General features: G+C 42.2%; 1 protein-coding gene across 33 annotated transcripts in view; it reads left to right on the top strand.

Moving 5' to 3' along the window:
* CELF4 (CUGBP Elav-like family member 4) overlaps positions 1-22,544 on the top strand; it is a 754,916-nt gene that overhangs the window by 566,425 nt on the left and 165,947 nt on the right. For 6 of the 33 annotated variants that reach the window (XM_050912572.1, XM_050912568.1, XM_050912567.1 and 3 more), the window contains exon 5: positions 3,842-3,858. The exons of the other annotated variants lie outside the window; for them this stretch is intronic. In XM_050912572.1, the coding sequence (XP_050768529.1) occupies positions 3,842-3,858 (17 nt within the window). The remainder of the gene's footprint in view (positions 1-3,841; positions 3,859-22,544) is intronic. 33 annotated transcript variants of the gene reach the window in all.

Genomic DNA, 22,544 nt, shown 5'->3' with positions numbered 1-22,544 from the left:
ATGCAAAGAGGTCAAAGGAGTTCTGACCGTTAACACCCACCACTGGGAGAAAGGCTCACCCCTGCTTGTGTTTTGAACAAGACAAAGCGATCTTGATGGAAAGAAAACCCATTACATATCTTGCTGTAATGGATTTTAAATGCCTTTATTTTCCAGCAGTGGCAATAACTTCCTGTTGGTATCAAGGCATCGCCAGCTAAAGATAAAGGAATCTCTCAACTGACAGTGCATGGGGTCAGGAAAAAATTCTCCTGCTCTCTCTGTCTAGCTTTGCATAATTGACCTTATGAATTATGGGAGTGAAATTGGGAGATCACCATCTTCCAAGGCAGCAAGTACCATCTGGGCAGAAGACAAGGACCAACACTGTACAGCTCAGTACAGCAAATTCTGTTGTCTTTTTTAATACCCACAATATTTCAGCTGCAGAGACATCAACCAAAAACAAAACGCTTAATGCTAATGTAGGTAAGTCTACTGTTCTTTGCCAGACTTTATCTCATCCTTGGCTAGGCTGAAACCTGATCAGTAGTGGAAATCCAGACTCTCTGTCTTGAGAATGCTTGCTGACAAATTAGAGAAGAAATTAACTCAATGGGTAAGTTTTATTTCTAGCCATCTTTACATGCTGAAAATCTACAAAACATACATAGCATGGCTAGTTCCTGGTCCCCCCTTTCCGCCCTTATTTTCTAAAGATAGTTCAACTACTTTCAGTTTATCACAGAATAGATGGGGTTGGAAGTGATCTCTGGAGATCATCTAGTTCAGCACCAGGAGGGGCTGGAGCTATTTTTGATGTATAAAATAAACGACCAGAACTAAGGAGGTGGGAGCCAGCTACACTTTGCTGCTTTTGTTTGTGGTTAGTAAAGAGCAGGTTTCCTTGTCACATATCCCACACTTTGTTTAGAAAACAAAAATGCTGGCTTTACCAAAAAAAAAAAATTCTGCCTTCCTATTCCTGTTAAATGTGAGATCCTAAAACTCAGTGGCAGACAGCAGTGGAATGATTGCTTTGGATACTGAAGTACATGCTTTTTCAAGCAAAGGGTAGAGGGTTCAGTGAGAAAGATTAAGTGTGGACCGCAGGAGCTCATCTCTGAATGCACACTCTTCATTTTAGCTTTACTTAAGCCAAGTATTGACAGAGATATGAGAAGACACGCATCTTGGCAGTTAGCAAAACCTGGTCCCAGAGATGATGACCCCAGCTTCCCAAAACCTTTCCTACTTTTAGGAATGCAGTTAGGTCCTTCACTTCAAGCAGCTATTCTGACAACCATGTCTTCCGTACTTGTATGATCTTTCCCAGCTCCACATGTAGGGCATAAAGAGAGCCTGGGCTCCCTTTGTCTTCCTTGGCAGTCTGAGGAGGAGGATGACCTCTGGACTTCCTCACATTACACTTTTGTCTTTGACCCCCTCGGGATCCTGGAAAGCCCCTGAAACAAGTTCTGTGCTCCACCATCAGTATTTTTTTCACTGGGCATGTGAGTTCCCTAACTATTGTACAACTGACAAGAGGAAACGACACAAATCCTGGCATTTCAACAAGAAAAAGTTCCAAAGCCTTTCACGGTTTCACAACTGTGCCAACCTGCAGATGTTCAAAAGTGATGAATAAGACCCCCTAAAAATCGTAACATTGATCAGCTTAAAAAAAATTATATTTCTTTTTCAATGGTTAAATTGGTGGCTTCTTTTCACTTCTTTTCTGGTTTTCAAGTCTTCAGGGCTCAGGACTTGGTTCACATTTTCAAGCTTTTGTTGTACACAGAAATTCATGTCTGGAAAGGTATTTATTTTTTAACTGAAAGCTGCGATTTGCACACATAACAGCAGAACTCTGGGAGGAGGCATGGATCAACACAAAATATCCTGACACTCAAAGTAATTGCTGGAGTTGGTAATATGGATTCATTAATGCTGTTCTAGTGGCTTCTTTGAAACCAATAAGTATGTTTTTAAGGACGTTAGAAATTCAAACAGAAAAAAAAAATCTTGATAAAAGAAGCCAGTAGCACATAACCAGTCTACTATGACAAAGATGGTTCTTAAACTGTGTAAGTATTTGTGGGAAATTATTTTTCATGAGGTATGTGCTAGTGATTTCTTAGATGCTTGCACCCCTGAGGAGGATATGTACATCCTCTAAAGTGTTCCTGGAGATATTCGCTGTGAATTCATGCAAGAATTCACAAAGTTGAGCATTAATTTTCTTTAGCTCTAAGCAACCTCTCAGATGTGTTTCACTTGCATTATAAGTGTAAAAGGCAGTGGCCACTCAATGAACCTGGAGGGCAAGGGGGCTTGGAGAGATACATATTTATACTTTTTTCTTTTCCCCCACTGCTAAAGAGAAGGGCTTCATCATGTAAAAGGGCCAAAAAACAGCTGAAGAAGAAAAGACAAAGCCTACAGGATGTGCAGCAAAGAGTCCTCTGAGAGGACCCAGTGGCTTAAGAAAGACTCTTTGAATGATCAATTCCCTTATGTTGTTCATTGATTTTCTCCTGGTTTTTCCTTATCTTTCCTTTCCTGTTGATATCTCTTTAATTGATTCCTGATTACAGATTACACCAGTTACAAACTGTTATTTGTCAAACAATGGAGCCAAGCTTCTCTCTGTGTCTTGGGAAAATGCATGCATCTCTTGATAATTTCAGGAGGTTCAAACTGAACAAGCTGTAGAGAACATAAGATAGTCTGGTGGTAATTGGTAAAGAAGGAGTCTGTACAGACTCTTCTTCAAGCAACTACCTTGTTTACACTCCCCGGCCTTTATACTGCTAGGAAATCCTGTATCCTGCAAGAATTACAATGCAGTAGAATCTGCAACTGAGTTCAAAATGTGCTTCTTGGACTCATTATCAACTCCAGCTCTGTTTGCAATGCTTAGCATATAAATTATTTAAATTAAACTAACTACATAAATTATTCAAGTTTTTTTTCCCCCCCTTATCTTTAACAGACATTGCAGAAAGTTCACTGCTAGCAGTGTCACACTTCACTGCCAATCAGATAGGAGTGCTAAAGGTATCTCACAACATTGGCAGTGCCCAAATGACCATGAGACTCTTAGGAGGCAGCTACCAAAAGTTGAATGACAGTGACACTGGAACAGCTCATCACCAGCGATGGGCTGCATTCTGCTCACCAGGGTAAATAAGGAGGGAGTTACAAAGGGAATTACAGAAGGGATGGTTGTTCTGGAATTGGTACAAGCTAATCCTGTTAAATGTTTTCTGTTTTGCCCTTGGATGCACCCAGGGCTTGTTGCTCCTGCTATGGGGAACCTGAGGTGGTCAACACTTGCCACACTGTGAGAAAGCTTAGTGCAGTGTCAAGGGACTCTCCCCTTATGAGGCATCATCCTGACCTGGATCCCTTCTCCCCTGGTGAAGTATTTACAAGGATGAACAGGAATGTGGACTCTATCTCTACTGTCTTCTCCTTTCCCGTCATCTGCTGTATCAGCTTCATAGCCAAAGTCCACAGTGGCTAGAACGAAGCTCTGACTTGAAGGCATGTGCAAGCAGACTGTTTCTTTATGGCCTCAGCCAGACATCTGGTTTAGGTGCCTGGAGTCGACAGGTATGGCTCCCAACTCCAAGAAAGTAGTGAACCAGAGAGCCTGCTTTAGAGGGAGGGCTGTCAAAAGCTGGTTCCTAGGCAGTCATCAGAGAGAGGCAGCAATAAAGTGTAATTATAATAGGAAACCTGAATAGAGCCCTTAGTTTCAATGGAATCTGTCTGAATTACTCTTTATACACAGATCCTTTCTTTCATGTTTTATTCTTGCTATTCTCTTAATTTCATATTTCAAACATGATTTAAGAAAGCAGCCTCCACCAGGTCTCCTGATTTTGTTCTGATTGATTTGTAAATCTGTGAGGACATGGTTGACTTAGATTTCTGACTATGCCCAGACATTGTGATACATCACAGCTGTGGGGTTTGTGGGGGCCATATTTCAGCTGTAGGGAAACAAATAAATTATTTTGTTCGTCACAGTGCCCATGGACCATCCACGTGATGGTTCAATACCGGTCTAAACAATACAAGACAAAATCCGAGATATTGATGGCTACCTGTTTATTCTTGAGTTAGTGTAGCAATCAAGGGCTGGGTGCAGGGGAGTAAGACAGAGAAATATATAATGAATATATTAACTTATTTGAAGAATATATGGATGGCCATGGTATGATCCTTGTGAAGGGAGAGGGGAGTACGGATCATATGGCAGGAGGACATCATGTTAAGAGAGACCTGCTGAGACAGGTTGTGAAGTGTCAGAGCAGCACCTCCTTCATCCCATGGCTCGAAGCATGCTACACACCAGGCAGCGGTACCACAGGGAAAGGGTTATGGCCTGTTTTGCCACTTCAGTGAATTTGATCCTGCTACAAAGGCAGGCCCAAGACTCAAATAATTTGAGTGTGATGGAGGAAGCAGACTGCTACCCTTGTGATTTCACAATGAGTCTCATGATACTTGGTGTTTTCCAATTACCTGCAGCCTTTACAAGTATTTGCACATATAACAGCCTGTTTTTCTTTCATTTAAAAAGAGTAAAAGATTACATCTTGATCACAATGTTGTGGAGAATGGCTGGCAAACCTCGACCCTTAAAGCACAGAAGAGCAGAAAGAAAACAAAATTATCCAAAGTAATCCTTAAAAAACAAAGCAGAACAAAAACCGTTTTAATCCATCCTCATGATTCAGGGCAAACAGGGAGAACAGACTCTTCTATCTCATTTTTCAGTAGTTTAGGACTGCTGAAATACAAGCAGGTGAGAGATATGTCATATTCATTAAAGATGGATGTGGCATGCTTCTTTATTTTTAGGCCACCAAGAGATGACATTCTGTGTGTGGTGATAACTAAGAGGATAAGACGGTGCTTCTATTCGTTTCATGCTTGCCTGTATTGGACTAGATAGACGTAATCACCCTGGAGATACTGTATTTACTTCTCCTTCCTTATTTACTTTGTTTCTTTTATTTCATTTTAGGGGACTAGGCTGGAATAGACATTTCTTTCTCTTCAGCAGCTGCCTCCTCTCTCAATGCTGGGTCTCTGGGCACTGAGTTAAGCCAGACAGTGGAATGGACCTGCTGTAAATAGTGTTGATAAATTGGGTAGATAACACAGCGTGCCCTGGTTTACCCCAGTGCACAGAGTAATAAAAAGGAGCTTCCGCCTCTGAAAGGTCATCGTATCGACAAGGGGAACGATTGTGGGAATGGCAGTTGTGAGATGCTTGTTGCTAAAGCCACTTTTCCACAGGAGAAGCTGAAGGGATTATGCCTAGGCCTTTTCCTCCCTACCCTCACCCCTGAGGCCACCTGATTTAATGGTGCAGAGCATGACCACAGAGCTGAGGATCCCTGGTGCAAAACACGTGTGAGCGGCAAGGCTCCCAAAAACTCTCATGAACCAGCTAAGCCCAAAATGGCCAACTACATGAGAGCTTTTCCAACTTGGCCAAATGTGGTAGACCCCCCCAGGACTACCCCAGTGGTCCTTAAATGCTTTGTCACCTCATCCTGTGTAGCCAGGAGGCCTTAGTGAGAGAGAGGGATGGGATGGAGCTACCAATAAGCCACAATTCTCCCAAATAGTTCAGTGATTTCATGTGGTAATTCAAAAATGGTCTCTTTTTATTCTGTGTTTCCGTATCTCAATTCATGCAGGGGAAAGAAGTGTAATAGTCAACAGGCAATCCACCCAACAGACATCATTGAAACATCATTTTGGAGGTGCCAGATCACTTACGTGCATCCATCACACAGTAGGCACAACGGAGATCAGCCAAGGGAATAGCTCCAATGGATAATTAGGAGTCTCAGGCCACTTTGAGGAAACCTACACCCAAAAAGCTGGTTCTGAAAAACCATGTCTTCCCCTTTGAGCAGTCAGAGCACATGTTGTGTATTCAAAAGCACCAAATCAGAGATGATAGAACACAGAGCACAGTGGGGTTGACATGTGTCCACAAATAACAGCAAATGGAAGAATCTCTGAAGCCTTGCCTAGACTTGCAGTCCTCTTCATGTCACAACACTTTTAAACAGTTTTCCAATTAACATACCCAGTATCAGGACTGGAAATTCAAGTCTAATAAGGTGTCATTGAGAAGCAAAGCGTACAGCCTCCGACTGAATGCAGTGGACCATGCCAATTGGCACCAGGATGTGATATGGTTAAATAGTAACTGCCGTTCTGTGTCATATCAAAGGTCTGTGTAGTCCAATAGGCTTCTCTGACATTGGCCAGTGGAGCATGCTCAGGAAAAGCTATCAGAACAAAGTGCCTGTACAATGATTTTTGCCCCAGTTGCTCTTCCAGCCTCCAGCACTCCAGAGCTTATGGGATTCCTAAACCAAACTTGTACATAAAGCACTTTGTACATCAGTGAGAAAGTATCCATAAAGTGAAGGCATTGCTACTTGGTGGGGAAAAACATTTGTTCTCCCCAAAGAAGCTAAGCAAGTATGACAAAGTATTGATTCTATCACTTTATTTCAAGCGTGATGCCTGTGGTGTATTAGGAAAGAGAGTATTTCTACAGTAGAGTGAGTTTCTTAGCTCTATAATGTATTGTGCTGCCCTAATGATATTATATCAGAGGTGGTTTTCTGAATGGGGGGAGCAATGGGTTTTCCCACTTTCTCTGTCTTTTGATTGTTTACTTGGCTTAATAGTAGATTATTATTGACTTAATAGTAGGTTCCAGCAGCACTCGTGGCCTGCTCTCAGCTAAATGTTGAACTCTCTGTTGAGTTTTTTATAAATGAGGATGAGGTTTTGGGGACTTTCCTATTTTGCATTAAGAATTGGACCATACAGAAGACTAGAGTTTGATGGATCATCAATTTGCATCATTTACTACCATTCCAAATGCAAAGTGACATGGATTTGGAAACCTCACCTAGGTGGGGAACTGTGGGGAAAGGCTGAGTTTGGCCAGAGTGGGAAATTGTAATGCCTTGGGAAGATGACAGCAAACTGTCTCAGGGGATGTCTAAGCAAGACCCAAACAATGCCCTTTGAAAAGGCAATCTAATGATTTAATACCCCTGTTCCTGGATAGTGGTGTTATGAAGCCCAGAATGGCAATTCTTGCTTTGGCCATACAGCACAGTCTTCCAGAGAGCCAAGACCAGCTCATTAGATAGCAAGATTTGCGCTCCTTGCAAGAAGCTGGTCCCCATCCAGTTCTGACAGTCTCAGCCAGCCTGTGCCGTCTGGCTGGAGCAGCTCCCCAAACACACAGCAAAGCCTTTCTCAGAGCCCCAGCCACATGGAAGGAATATTTCAGAAGGCTGAAAACGGTGATCACTGTAAAGTGTAGTGGCTTTTGGCTCCAGTGCCCACTTTCTGACAGATGTTGCTGAGGTCCATTGTGATTTCCAGGCACTTCTGGAAAGCACAAAATGACTCAGTAATCACAAAATAAGAGCAGAAGTAGAAAAGTAGAATTGGTAACCACCCCCCTAATGATTAATGTCCTCTTCCTCCCCTGCCTCTGAATGCAAAGCATTCCCCTATATCAGCAGGATGACCTGGACCTGAGTTCCTCTGAAGTGAAGTTAGTTTGGTTCAGTCTTGCAGGAGGCTCTGGGCTGTGACTGACGATGGGAAGCAAGATAATAGGGCCCTCAGCAACTCACCCTCACTTTAGCCTCGTCCACTGGGCAGGTATGGGCCAATGCATTTGGCTTCTATTGCTAAGCAAGTCGGGGTTACAAACATGATTTTCATAATTGGGTTTTAACATACATAGAAACTACCCAGCAGCAATAACAGTTTTGTACCAGAAAAGCCTTAAGACAGAGAACAGCTTCTCTGAAGTGTTAAGAATCCCAGCACATTTATCTTAATAAGTTTTATTACAGCCTGCCAGTTTAAACCTAATGACTAATTTATCGTATAAAATACCAGCAATATATTTTTTGATTTTGCTAATTAATTATCTCAAACAAAGGTGATATTTATAAAACTGTCCAGAAATGGTATGTGCATTAAAATTGCCTTGCAGCAGGAGATGAAATTATTACTAATATGGGATCAAATTATTACTGTATTGACTTAGTTACTTTATTACCTCATAATGGATTTCTTCATTATTTTCCCCGGGATTGTAGCATTCATGATTGCATTAAAGTCTGTTAATCTATGCAAATATCATTAGGAGCTACTAATAACCACGGCAACTTTCTTCAATTTCAAGGAATGTGGTAAGTACTCTCAACACATTGTTACGTTCTGTTAGTGTGATGGGATTAACACAGCCCCTGAGTCCGTGGGACAGTGGGTGGGCAACAGATCCCTTTGAGCCTTTTCTTCCTTAAGGACAGATGAGGTGGAAGATGGGAATTTGTTCTTCTGCTTAGGAGGCAGGATGAGGGACACCATCCTCAGCTCTACCACTTTAACCCTGCCTGATGTCAACTGAGTCACCTGTTGGTTTGCAAAACGGCCATGTCATATACCTTCCCTCTTTTTTTCCAGCCCTGCTATTTATCCTCAAAAGCAATAGCCCCCACATGAGCACATGTGTTTTCAAACTACAGTGGGAACCAGTTATTTTCTAAAGGTCAGGTGATGGGGTGGTAGCTTTTCTACATGCAGGACAAGGCAAAAGAAAACAGAGTAGGTGAATTTTCAGCATTGGGCACAGCTTTTCAGTATCCCGTGTGTGATCTAATGCCTTCACACTGATGTTTCAGAGGTGCTCAATGAACCATTTTCAAGAGGGCTGAGTTTGCTGCAGAGCTGTGAGTGTGTTTGTCTGTATTTGTATCGACCGCCTAAAAAAACCAGTGCAGACAAATATTAAGCCTTGAATGTTTCCCTTTCCAACAGCACTAAAAACTGAAAGATGCATGCATAAGTAGAAGAATAGGTAAGGGGAGTTAGGTATGCTTTAATAAGTACACATCTGTTGAGTGGTATAACTATTCATCTCTATTACCGATCAGTCCAATTTCACATTTCCCATGCTTAGATAATAAGGTTATAGACACCTTTGTAGTAAGGCACACAAAATTAAATAGAAGAAAATCAGGTTAAATTGGATCACTGAGTGACAAGGATGGAATTTCACCTCCTTATCCATATCTGTCTGTCTGAATGATCTAGATCCACAGCTTACGTGCAAGCAAGACAATCCCAACAGCAACTTTCCAGCATTAATTTCTAACTGATCAGTGCTGTATTATTCCTGTAATATTAGGGCTTACATTGGGCTCTCCTGTCATTTCTGAATGGCACCTGAAGCCTCCTTTTCAAATTGACCTTAGACTGAAATCAGTTTAGGTCCAATTATAAGAGCTACTGGACTCTGGGTGCCCTTACTTTGCTCCATCAGCATGTGTACCACAGCTGAGAGGAAGACAGGCTTTGAAAATGTTAAAGGCTTCAGTTTTTGACAGAAAAGCTGCATTCTGAGCTATAAACAAGCAAAATAGGCTTGAGATGGTGGTGAGCAATCCCACAGCCCCAGGGGTTCCTAGGATCCCTCTCTTCTCCCTTAAACAGTAACAAGAGTCTCCCTCCCAAAATCTCTGCTTTTTTAAAAAAAAAGAAAGAGAAAACCCCACAACACTGCTGTGGTGTCAGAGCAAACTGGTGTCGGATTAGGCATTTGCACCTCTGTAAATGGATTAACAAAATGTGATTGTTTGGTGTTTGATTGTCAATCTGCATTTGGCTCAGAGGGAATAATTTTAACTCAGAATGTGTTAAAAAGTAATTCTGTAGATGGAAGCCGTCTTAGACCCCGTGAAACTTTCAGCTTTTGTGCTGATGAGCTGACCTTGTTTTGTTAAATAAAAGAGTCTCCAAACAGTGTTCAGGAAGGGAAAAAAGAAGGATGAATCCAGAAAAAAACACATTATTTCTTGTGTATTCTTTCTTTTTTTTTTCCTTTTTTTTTTTTTTTTTTAAGATGAGTGTCTATCCTTCATGGTAAGAGGAAAAAATAAAGGGGAAAGCAAGCCCAGGAGAAATGCAGGCAGTAAATTAGATGGATTGGTTGAAGCTGTTATGCATTAATTGCATTTCAAGATCACCTGGGCCCCCTCTCCACCAGGCAACAGAGCTCCTGTCTGCTGGACACTATACAAACGCTGAACAAAGGACGATAACAAAGCAGCGTTAACGGTTGTATCGAGGGTCTCTCCAGCTGGTTTTCTTTCCCAGCCCGTTGCAGAATACAAACTCATTAATTCTCTGAGTTTAGACAGATTCTGTGAGTCAAGAGTCTTTCACAAAACTGCTGAGCGAACCTCCCAACTTGAACTGGTTGAAAGTTTTGAGACTAGAAACAAAGGGGGATTGTTCGTTCATTTTTTCATCGGACAAGGGTCGTAACTCGACAAAAAACTTAGGTCAGCCCTGCTAAGGGGTTACAGTAGGTTCAGATGTTAGGAGGCAGACAAGGTAGGAGGGTAAATATCTACTAATTGCTACCTGCAGCTTTAATTTGGAAGGAGATAGGTCCCACCAGAGAGTAGTTTGGCTCTCCTGTGCTCAACATTCTTTTAATGCCGGGCAGAGCTTGCAGCAGTTTAACTCAAAATGGGATATAAAAGCATCTGCCTTCAACTGATGGGAAAGTGGGAGGCAAGGCTTTCTCCTTATTAATTAAATCGGGCTTATTTGGAGTGGTTGACATTGGTTTTAAATAGTTTGATACCTGCTAATAAAAGGCTTGCTTAGCTTTCTAGCTCTCAGTCTAACTGGATGGCTCTAATGTAATTTGGAACTTTAAAAAAATCTGTATTCTAGTGATGATCCCAATGCTGTCATCTTGAGCCCATCTCAAATAGCAGTGGGGTGACATAATTATCCGGTGTAAATCAGAGCGGTTCCATTGACGGTGCTGATTTACACCATCTGAGGACCTGGCTTAACTGTCTTATGGCAGTCATCTGCACTGTCTAACCTCCCTGAATCACTTGCATGGATTGTACACATCAGTTAACTTCAGGCAAGACTTTCTCACATTGTCTGAATGCTAATTGCACTTCTGTGCTGCAGCTTATATTAAAATTAATATATAATTTTAAAAAAATAGAGATAATTGAACTGACCCAAAATATAACCCCTTTCCTTATTTCTTAAGTACTTGAATTTTAGCACAAATCTCTTTTACTGCAGGGGCTTATGTTGTGCCATCAGTAAATGCAAAGAGCAATTAAACATTTAACATGATCACCAGGAGAAAAGAAAAACTGCTGTTTAAATGCATCAAGGGAAAAAAAAAAGAGGAAAAAAGCACCCAGGAAAACAGTCCATTGGCTCTAATGTAAGACTAAGAAAAATTTGCACTATGGTCAGTTCAATTCAACACTTTGTTTATTGGGAATGTAGTATATTATTTTTAAAAGCAAAAGACCTACTTTGTTGAGCCCCTTAGAAGGAATTTCAGACAACCCAGATGCCACAGAGATGCCAGGTAGATGCAAATGCTTTCTAGAGAGTAAGCATTATGACTTTCTCTTTGTTGTCCTTACTTGGGAGGGTTACCTGGAGCTTGGAGAATATCTGCTTCTGGAAAGGACTGTACTACATTTCCTCAAAAGGAAAGAAGAAACAGCAGACTTCAAAACTCTACATCCCTACTGACATTCTTCATTTTTCTGTTTCACACATTTTCCTATTTTGCTAAAAGCGCGTAATCCAAACTATGAGTCATCTTGGTCGGCATTGCTGCCTATACTCCAAGTATTAGTAAGAGGAATTAGTCCTGTTTGTCAGTCTGTCTGTGAATGAGAGACGTGGGATTAAGTTGTTAGATGATATTTGTTTTCCGTAGCTTATAGAGAATGTTTATTCAGTTGCCATAAGGACATCAGGGTCATGCAGCCCAGTACGCAGCTTGAGCAGACAACTGCATTATACAGTCCAATTCATGGGAACATTGAGTCCCTATCACAAAAAGGGATCCTGTTTTGACATTCTAGTTGTCCTAGGAGCCTGCCTTAAAAATGTTCTCAGAGTCTGTTTCACCAATACAAAGGCATGGATAGCAACACAAGCTCAAAGAAGTCTCCCTCCCTGATCAGGTGTGGATGGTGAGAACAGGTCAGTGGTGGGACTCCAGGACTGATGTCAATCTGGCAAAGTCGTAACAAAGATACAGAGAAATTTTGGGGGCCATAATTTAAGAGGATTTTTCAGATCTTTTCATGGGACACTACCATTTTCATTTTAGCTTTTATGATGATGGTCTTCTCAGTTCTGGTGGGAGGTATAGAAAGTGGACCAATGCCAGAAAACCAGATAAACAGGTAGTCAGGTCGCTCATCCACATTGTGGGGTATCAGGGTACAAGCTGCTGGGATGATCTTTTTGGTAGTGGCCGACACAGGGGAGCGCTACAAGGGGGTGCTGGTCACCAGGGAGGCCACTAGGTCCCCAGAGCGGGCATTCCCCAGGACATGAAACAGTGGGAGAGCAATGATCTGAACTCAGTTCCCTGCATTTTATGAGGGCATCTGAATGCCAGAAAAGGGACTCTTTCCTCCTGCTCTGAGATTCTTGAGGGTTTAGGATTTTGAGCACTGCAGTTTTCCATATTTTAATGGAAACAGCTTGAAAAGTTTTTAGGTTGAATTCAGAGAAAGTGGGAAAACTGCTCAAATATCAACCACTTTCTGCCTGCAAAAGCATTTTCTTCTCAGCTGTTGCACTAACACGTAGACCCAGGCATGCCTGTGACACAGAGAGGCTCTCTATTTGCCATCTCAATTTTTTCTTGGATTGCAATATCAGACACAAAGCAACATTTTCTCTGGTAGATTGTGCCACTAATACAATAAGGGTCTAATATATTAATGAATAAGGATCTGTAATATGCTAATATTTCCGCATCACATTAAAATTATATTAGACTAATGCATTATTATGCTAATAAGTCTATTAAAAATGCAAAATATAATTATACGTTCTGTATGGCTCCACTGTTGAAATCTGATTCCTGCCCTAGACACACTTGTGTGTGTATTTCTAGAAATTGTGTTACCTGCTGTGAAAAGTTAACTTGATCTCCACCTGATGTATTTTATCACAGACACCAAGCAGCCCAGCCAGGATTTCCATACCTCCAATACCATCACCACATGAAACAGATTAAGTGCTTTAGCAGGTCTGCATTTCAGCTGCGGGAGAGACAGGCTTACAGCTATGTTTTACACACTTCTCTTTCTCTCTTGCTTTAGAGCCTGGTATTTACTTTTCCTTTCACAGAGCAGGTGGCTGAGAGTGGGCCCTCCTCGGGGTGGGCATGTTGTGCAAGAAGGGTCTCATGCACCTCCATTCCAGCAAGTTGATCCCCTAATGAAGAATGGTACCTGAGACCTGTTGAGGGATGGGGTTTAAGAGATCCCTTTCTCTGTAGTGTTTCATTTTGGCAAGTTTAGGCAGCTCCCTATTCAGTGTGCTGTTTATACAGTTTATTCTTGAATGCCTACTTTTCCCTGACACCATCAAGGGAGCCTAAGCCACAGGCATAGCTGGCTGTGACTTCCCCCAGACAGCTAGTCCCCGACACTGGGGCACTGTGATGCCTACATACCCCCATGGTCCCAGCCCTGGGTATCCTGCTCCTCTGTTACTGTTGAGAGAGAGTTTGCAGAGTGCCTCCCACTCTCCATAAACATAGCCACACTCCTGTGCACTCCTGAATAATGGCATTTGGAGGAGAGGTCTCCTGCAGTTCTTTCTACCACAGCTAAATGTTCACTTGATTGCTTTTAGATGGGCCAATTAAGAAGGAAGAGGGAAAGTGAACAGCATGGTTTTGTTTTGTTTTAAAAATGTCAAGTTTGCCAAGTTTATTAAGCAGGAGCTCAGAATGAATATTGAATTTTCAAAGGCTGGTTCTGATAAAGTTTGGGAAAAGAAAGTGGATGGACATGTCCTTCCCCTTATCCCTGTCAGGATAACTCGCTGCCCTGTATCAATGTCTGCATCTCCTGGCACCAGTCATTTAATGGATGTTACAATGGACATCTTTAATGAGAGAACAAGGTTTCTGTTGTTTGTCTGAAGGTCTATTCACTTCCTTATTGCCACTGGAAAGAGGTGGGAAATTGAATGGAAAAAGATTCTGACTAAAAGAAATACTTTCTAATGGTGAGGAAAGAAAAGATGTAGAACTGATTGTCCAGGGATGCTGAGGCTCTCCATCACTAGAGGTAGATTAAAAATGAGAGAAACATAACTGTCAGTAACAGCATAGCTGAAGCTGGTCCTGCGTTGTGCTAGTTGAGCTAGACAGCTTCTCCAGGGTCCTGCCAACCCTTTGCTATGGTTCTGGCCCTCCTTTCACAGGGAACAGACCCAAGGCTTTGTGAAGAGTTTCTTAACCTCATAGCCCTCAGGATTTGTTTGATATTGTAGTGGTTTAAACCCAGCCAGCAACTAAGCACCATGCAGCTGCTCACTCACTCCTCCCCACTCCCAGCTGGATGGGGAGGAGAATTTGGGAAAAAAGTAAAACTCATGGGTTGAGATAAGAACAGTTTAATTACTAAAATAAAATATAATAACAACAAAAATAATAATACAAATACAATAACAATAATAATAATTGTAATGAAAAAGAATATAACAAAAAGAGAGAGGAATAAAACCCAAGAAAAGACAAGTGATGCACAATGCAATTGCTCATCACCCGCTGACCATGCCCGAGCAGCAATCCGCCCCTCCCGGCCAACTCCCCCCAGTTTATATATTGACCATGAGGTTCTGTGGTATGGAATATCCCTTTGGCTAGTTCGGGTCAGCTGTCCTGGCTATGCTCCTGAAAAATCCTTAACTTAGGATAAGTGCTACTTAGCAGCAACTAAAATATCAGTGTGTTATGAATATTATTCTCACACTAAATCCAAAACACACTGTACCAGCTACTAGGAAGAAAATTAACTCTATTCCAGCTGAAACCAGGACAGGTATCTAAAGAGCAAAGAGGCTGGGATGGCATGAAATTGTCCTTAAAGGAAGTGAAGAATAGGAGGAACAGTTTACAAGTGCTTCATAAGACTGAGAAGTGCACTCAGTTTCACAAGATTTAAGACCACCGTAACCATCTACATGCTTCATGCAACCTGCTTATATTGCATTGCTTTGTGTGTGAGTAACCTTGTTCTGTGGTCGCTGTCCTTCCTTCACAGTAAAGATCCTGCTATCATTAACAGTGACTGGATTTCCCTTTGAAGGGCAAGGGGAAGAAATCTAGGCGTGGGGAAGTGAAAATCCAACCATTTCAGCATTGTTTTCTATGGGTATTCAGTATGATATAAATGCATGAGTGATACTTTACATATGTGACTCTCCAACTTGAATTTCTCATAGCAGACATTGTGAAAGAGTTTGGGACTCAATTACACAAGATTTGAAATAGTTTTATTTTTACTGTATCATCTAACTCATCTTACTTCCAAATTTCACTGTTTTCAGAACAGCAGTGGAATGATTATTTACTCAGTGAAGATAGATAAAGCATTGAATTCCCAAGTTTGGTCTACAGAACAGGAAGCTCATACTCAAATGTTTATGCTGTCCATATTTTCAACTTGCTGTTGGTGTTCCAGCAGCCCCATAGCAAATTCCATTTATGTCATTGTCATTATTACCATTATTATTTTAATACATAGCCTATGCACCTGTGGATTCTCCAAGATGAACATCAGGTTGTTTCAAGCTGCTTCATCAACTTGAGGTTCAGTGGAGCTACACTGATTTACATCAGCTGAGAATTTAGCCCAAAGTCTCTATTGAAAGTGACAGAAAGCTTTTTGCTGGGCTGTCTCTCCCTTGGAAAGATAATGCTTTTCACAGGAAAGCTGTTATTTGGTATGTTCCCTCATGTAACAGCACTGTTAGCAAGTAGAGAGACCAAAAAAGATGAGGACACTAATACGCATGGAGAGGCTCAGGGTGCTGAATTGAGCAATCTCTCCGCAGTATGATATTGTGCTGTTGTTTAACAAGTCCACACAAATAATGGGTTTTTAGGAAAATCTGTTCTTCAGTTTCTGCAGATATCTTCAATCTAAATTTGTGTGGAACAAAGGTTTAAATGTAAATTATGACTCCAGCCTTTGACTATGCCTATGTTAATATGCCTCGCAAAAATCTCCCTGTCCTGCCCCCCACCCATATTTCTGTTTAAATACATATCTGAAATATTCCTGTTTCTTCTCTAATCACAATCAAAGTAGGAGTTCATCAAGTTGGTTGTCTTCCTGCTAAAGTGGCATGTTGGATATTTTATACCTTTCCTTGACCTCTAGTTGGTCCATCCACAGACTGGCATTTGGATTTTTCCCATATTTCAGAAAGTAACTCCACCGGCATGTGCATGACTGGAAATGTAGAGCTCAGCTCAATCTTGGAGATTAAGGCACATGAAATCTAAACTGTAATTGTGCTTCACGTCCCCAGTGATCCCAGGAACTTCTGTCTAGACAGTTCAATGAAGACAGTGGCTCCCCCTTTTCTAGCCTCTATTTTACAAGGATGTCTGCACTGCCAATACCCTGTGAAATATGTTGACCCTCCTGCTACCTTAGGACCTCTCATGACATTCCGGGTGTCTTCTCATGCTCTCTTGTCACACGGCATGAGCACAGGTGGACAAAAGTACCCCTGTGTGCTTCAGATATAACCATAGATCTGTTGGATTAGCTCACAGCTCTTTCAGTGTTGGTATTTGTTGAACCATCACCATCTTTAAGAAGTGTGTGGGCTAAAGAGCAAGGAAAGTCTTGGCAGGGCAGGGCAGGGAGGGCATTATGTTGCACACCCCTGTCTTAAAGCCCAGCCCAGATACTCCTGTGCAAGCCCCTGAAATGAGAGTTTGCTGCAAGAATCCTGAGCTGCAGAAGCCTGGTAGCTCACTATCAATCTGTGAGTGGTTTTGTCCTCTTGGGCTTACTTCACACCAGGATTAATAAGCAAAGATTGGCCTGTAAAGCTTACACAGATTGCAATTCCCTCTCCGTATAACGCTCTTCCTCTTGATGGAGAAGCATTTTTTCCCCTCTAACTTTCTCAGTTTTCCTCTCTCTGGATCTAACTTTTCTGCAGTCTGAATGCAGGCATGTGTAAAAACTCAGGGTTAGAGGATTTGCTCTTTAGGCAAAGAAAACACTGGAGGTTAATTAAAAAAAAAGGAAACATAACAAACAACCCCCACTCTCTCCTTCCCTCTACCCACATGGACCCTTCAAACCCAGGGGTTCATGCAGGAGTGGAGTTAGCCAGGACCAGGATGGAGGCAAGAGCCCTGGAGGAGAAAAAGAGTTTGTAATCTTTGAATGAAAGAAGGGGTGGGAGGAGACCATTCCATCAGTGTAATCCCAGTGGCAATTTCATCTAGGCCTGTTGTTTCTTAATGAGATTTTACCCATCTTTAATTTGACGAGTCTTCTTTCCCAAATGAGGGCTAAGATGGCAAGGGAGAGGGGAAACAGAATAGTAGGGCAGAAAGCCAGGCCCCTGACAATATTTCTTATTTTTCTTTGTTTCTTTCTCTCTTAACTGATTGCTAAAATCTCTTTCTCACCCTTTTCTCTGTCCTTTTACTAATATTATGTTTTTGTTTCAAAATACTTGTTCTACATGAACACAGGGAAACAAGAACAGCTGCATCAAGCCAGGCTACCTAGCCCAGTACCATCTATCCACAGGAGCCAACAGCAGTTAGGAGTAGAAGGATGAGAAAGACATACTGCGCTATTTTCCCCATGATGTAGGCTCAGGATTTCCTTGCAGTTAGTTTCCCAGGGTGGATTTTTCACCCATTGATTTCTCTAGTTATTTTTTTGCACCCAGGTAAACTTTTAGCGTTTGCAATTCCTTGTAGCAAGGAGTTCCATGGATCAATTACACTTTGGGTGAACAGTGTTTTCCAAGTGTTCATTAGTATGCCCTCATGCATTTGGGGTCATTTGGGATTAATTTAGAGGTGACTACAGTTAGTAGGCAATGAGCGATCATGGATATGTCTTGAGCATGGACTAGTGAATTAATAACTGGTTTTATGTCACGTTGTCACTTTCTATTATTTCATCTTTTCTCTGTAAAGTTGTTTCGGGCTGGTTTTTTTTTTACTGTTCTCCAGTCTTCCCCATTTGTGTTTAACCTCTCTGATTTCCTGCACATTGCTCAGACATGGAAGCAGCAGACTAGAGTCTTGAATGGGAAGCGACTATTTAACAGAAGTTGCCGAATACCAAATGAAATTGAGAAAGCAGATTACAAACATTTGATACAGTGCCCAAAGTCATGTTCTGTGTGTGAGAGAGGCAGGAAGCCCAGAGCTGGCCAGTCCAACCCAGGTAGCAAGCAACTTCAAACCACTTGTTTAAGTAAAAAGATCAGGAGAAAAAGAAAAATCCTTTTTTCTGGGAGCTAGAAAGCTCAGCAGGAACAGAAAGCTATCTTGTTTTTCTGGCTTACATCTCTTGGACCACATATAACTGGTTACATCAAGCCCCAATATCATTTAAAGGGAAAAGTCACAGAGTTCTTACGTCGAGGAACAGGCATGTCAGGGGCAGGATGAACTTGGGGGATATCCAGTCTTAGTGGCATGGTTTAGATACAATCTAGTCCTTATGATAAAGAACGAGGGCATCTCTCCACCAAAGCATTCGTCACAGATTGAAGCCCAGGCCAAGCTGAAGAGCCGGCTTGACCATTTTGGTTACTGGGGTTTCACACCTCCCCTCCTCTCCCTCTTTCAACTACATGCATGCCTCGCATTAGATGAGTAAACTTTTAATGAAATATTTTGCACATCTCTACCACTGCATTACATCCCGCTGGCCATGTCTTGACAGGCTGCATCAGTCAATAATAATGCAATATTAAAGGGTAATGACACAGCCATGCAGAGTAATGAGAGAAAGCAATTTCTCTCACTATTTAGCCATTTACCAATCGATTGAATTCAAAACCATCAAGTCAAAAACACAGGGAGTGGGCTAAGTCCAAGAGGGGCCAACATGCATCTGTATAATGTAATGGTTCTGCTCAACTGGCTGACAAAAAATGTCTAGGCAAACACATTGAGTTAAATTCTGCTCAGAGTCTGAAGACAGAGCAGAGCAAAGGAAACAAACCTGGACATGGACTTATAGAGTAAAAAAAAATATGAGTAAGGAGTAAGGAGATGGAAGAAGGTAAGACAGTGCTGTTTGGGTCCATGCAGTGAGCATCAGTTGAGGCATGTGTGTTGTTTCAGCAGAGTAATTAATACAGGTGTGTCTGTTTCTATAGACTCTGTCTCAAGAGTGCAACTCCACTTTGCACTCCTTCCTCTGAGAACCTCTACAGGCTCAGAAAACATCTGTGGTTCTCATGAGCTGCCCCCAGAGAAGATTAGGATGGACAGACTTTATTTACAATCAGGCAGAAACTGATACCCAGATAAATCCTTAGATTAAACAGCAGAATGAGAGCAGGAGCCTACCTGTATTCCCTCCTTGTGAAACAGGGGAAAGGCTTGGATGTGCTGCAAGCAAAGCCTGAAGACCAGATGTGGCCAGGAAAATGACATTTGGAAAAAGTGGGAGACAGATTTTATGCACTGTTTTTTGAATTGGAAATAAGGGTGAAATTTGTAAATTGCTGCTCAAAAAGCAGGACGATAAATTTAGTGAGGAATTCCCAGGAAGCAGAGAGGCTTCCAGCAGTGGAGTCACTATTTTGGCTTCTTCCACCAGGCAACTTCAGGCTCAGGTGACAGGACCCTTCTGCACTTTCATTGCTTCTTGTTTCCAATGGAGGTATCGATATTCCCTCCTCTAAAAAGCAATAAGAATGTCCCTTTCTAACACAGCTCTGAGGATCTTGCAATTTTGCAAAGATATTTACAAAATGGACCCTGCAAAAGGTGTGTAGACTTGGAGCAGCCCATCAGAAAGAAAGGTGGCAAACTCTGTATCTGGCTGATTGTCACATGGTGAAGTGTTTGGCTTTACTAAACCACAGGCATCCTCCACAAGCTGCACCCATGCAATGAAAAGGCAAATACACACCATATCCCAAGAGCAGTCCTATGTGAGGTGCTGCCCTGGAAGACTGTGCTTAAGTAGCTGAGCAAGGCTGTGAGAGAAGGACAGGGTGGAGAGAGGAAGGAAAATCACTCGCACTCCAGGAGAGATGGGTGGTCACAGGTCCTGGGCCAGGGAAGTGTGGAACTCAGAGCATAGAGAAAGGAGAGGGATGAGGAGATGATGAAGTATTTTTTCTTTTAAATTTCTTTTGGCTGTTTATAGGTGTAATCCTACAACTGCAGTGTAAATCCTGCACAAGCCCTAGCGATTGCTGCAGCTGGAGGTCTCTAGGTGGTTTTGTAACCTCTCTGCTCTGCTTCAGCTGCTGAAAACCAGGAGGGGAGGGGAGGAAAAGGAAGGAAGGGAGGGGAAAGGGGAAAGCTGGCCTCTAGCAAAGATCCTGATCCAAAAGCCAAAAGATTTTCCCAGCATTTGGTGCCTCATGAGCGCTGTCCAAAATAAGGGGGAAGGTGGCATTGGCTTGCTCCAAAACTCCTTTCCTCTCATGGTGTCCCCCTATACTGGGTGTGTGTAGGGGAATGAGGTGTGCTGTGATCCAGCACCCACAGCTGGTGTAATGGCCCAGGTTGCTGTGAGCAGGAGCTAGCTACAGCTTTTAACTCCGGCTGTCCTAGCATGCAAGCAGGTCCACCTGGCACATAGCAGCACACTTGCCTGCAGCACAGCAGCCAAAGGTAAGGGTGGGACCAGCTTGTGCCTTGCCATGCAGCCCTAAATACTTTGGTGAACTGTCTTACAGCTCACATGGGGAGTTTGCCCAGGGAGTTTGACCAGTCTGTCAGATGCAGACATTCAAGGGTCAAATGGTCCTTTCTGATCTGATAGTTCAAACCTTAGTAAAACTCCAAACTATCGTATGTATGTTTAAAAATATTTTATTTCCATTTTCCTTTTTTTTTTCATTGAGACCAATTAATGATGGAAGAGGGTGGCAACCTGTCCCTTCATTCTGGAGTTTGGGACTTGCTCGTAGAGTGTCCCCAAATGCTTGACCACACCAGGACACCTCTGCTGCTCTCTCTCTCTGCTTTGGTGGAGCTTCCAAAAGGAGACATAGGATATGTGAGCAGAGGGACAGCATGCTTTAGTCGGTGGAGTGTGATGATTTTCAAGGGATGCAAATGAAGAATGCAGAAGCAGTCTTGTGCCAGCATTGCTGCATGCAGGGCATGGTTTTGCCCGTGGAGCGGTGCCAGCTTGGAGAGGAGGCAACATGGGTGCATGCTTGCAACCTGCTTAGTTAAATGGGCGGCTCACGCCTTGGAATGCATCTGTGCAGCACCTAACCCAATGGGACTTCTAACTGCAACCATAATAGAAATAACATATAGTAATAAAGTAAATAGACAGTAAAACTGTCTTCTATAATGTTATTCTCCAGGCTAAATGAGATGCCAAAAATGAACAAACAGCCTCCAAGTGATATTAAAATGTCTTTCACTTTTAATAATTTAAGGGACATACTAGTGAAAAAGATAAGAAAACTTTAAAATACATTATTTTTCAGCCTGATGGTCTCTTCCTCAGACTCTCTCTTGTATGGTCCACTGAGGACTCATTGATATATCCTAGGCTGAAGCAGAGCATTTTAATAAGTTATTGGGACAAAAAGTTGTCCTCTTTATTTTATTTAGTAAGTTTGCCTTCAGAAAAAATGGTTTGGTTTGGGGAGTTTTGAGTCTTTAAATAAATTTCCTTCCTCCTTCCCTCCTTCTCTCCTTTCTTCATCCCTCCCTCTCATCCCTTCCTTCACTCCCTACCTTCCCTCCCTCCCTCTCTCCCTTTTTCTCCCTTTCTCTCTCTCTTTCTTTCTTTCTCTCATTCTTTTTCCTCATTCGAAAAGCCCTAGACTGTCTCCTTGAGTGTTAAGGACAAACTGGCAATAATTTATGTTATAGCGTGATATGAAAAAAATTACATTACACTATAAATTATAATATGAAGGGTGAAATGCCAGGAAGGATGCCAAATGCCGGTGGAAGTCCCATTAGACAACAGAGTTCTATTGCCTACCGCTCCCCACAGAAATCTTAGAAGGTTTGCATGAAACTGTTTGCTGTGAGGGGGGAGAGGCTGGAGGGGGGAAAAAGAAGAAATATAATATAACAGATAAAATGTATAATCAGTCAACTGGAGATAGGAATTTTTTACTAATGCCTAAAAAGAAAGGTGACTTTTGTATAGAGCTATAGCAATTTCGAATGCGGCCACCTGGGATATTGTAATGTTGTCTCAAGCTGGAACAGGGGCTGTGGGGAGGAGCTGTGTTGTGTGTGCGTGTAGTGCTGTTTTTTGAGGGGGTTTTGGATTTTATCCTCCCAGAGAAGTCCCTGTGGGAGTCATAGAGGTTCCTCAGGGCTTGAGGTAGCCCTGCTCATTTCTGTAGTCTCAGGAGGCTGTTAAAGGCTATGCCAGGGGCTGTCTGAAACCATGCCA

The sequence above is a fragment of the Gymnogyps californianus genome, chromosome Z (assembly GCF_018139145.2).
Source record: "Gymnogyps californianus isolate 813 chromosome Z, ASM1813914v2, whole genome shotgun sequence".
In the NCBI taxonomy this organism is placed as follows: Eukaryota; Metazoa; Chordata; class Aves; order Accipitriformes; family Cathartidae; genus Gymnogyps; species Gymnogyps californianus.
The sequence above is the reverse complement of the archived record's forward strand: the minus strand, read 5'-3'. Positions and strand labels throughout refer to the sequence as shown.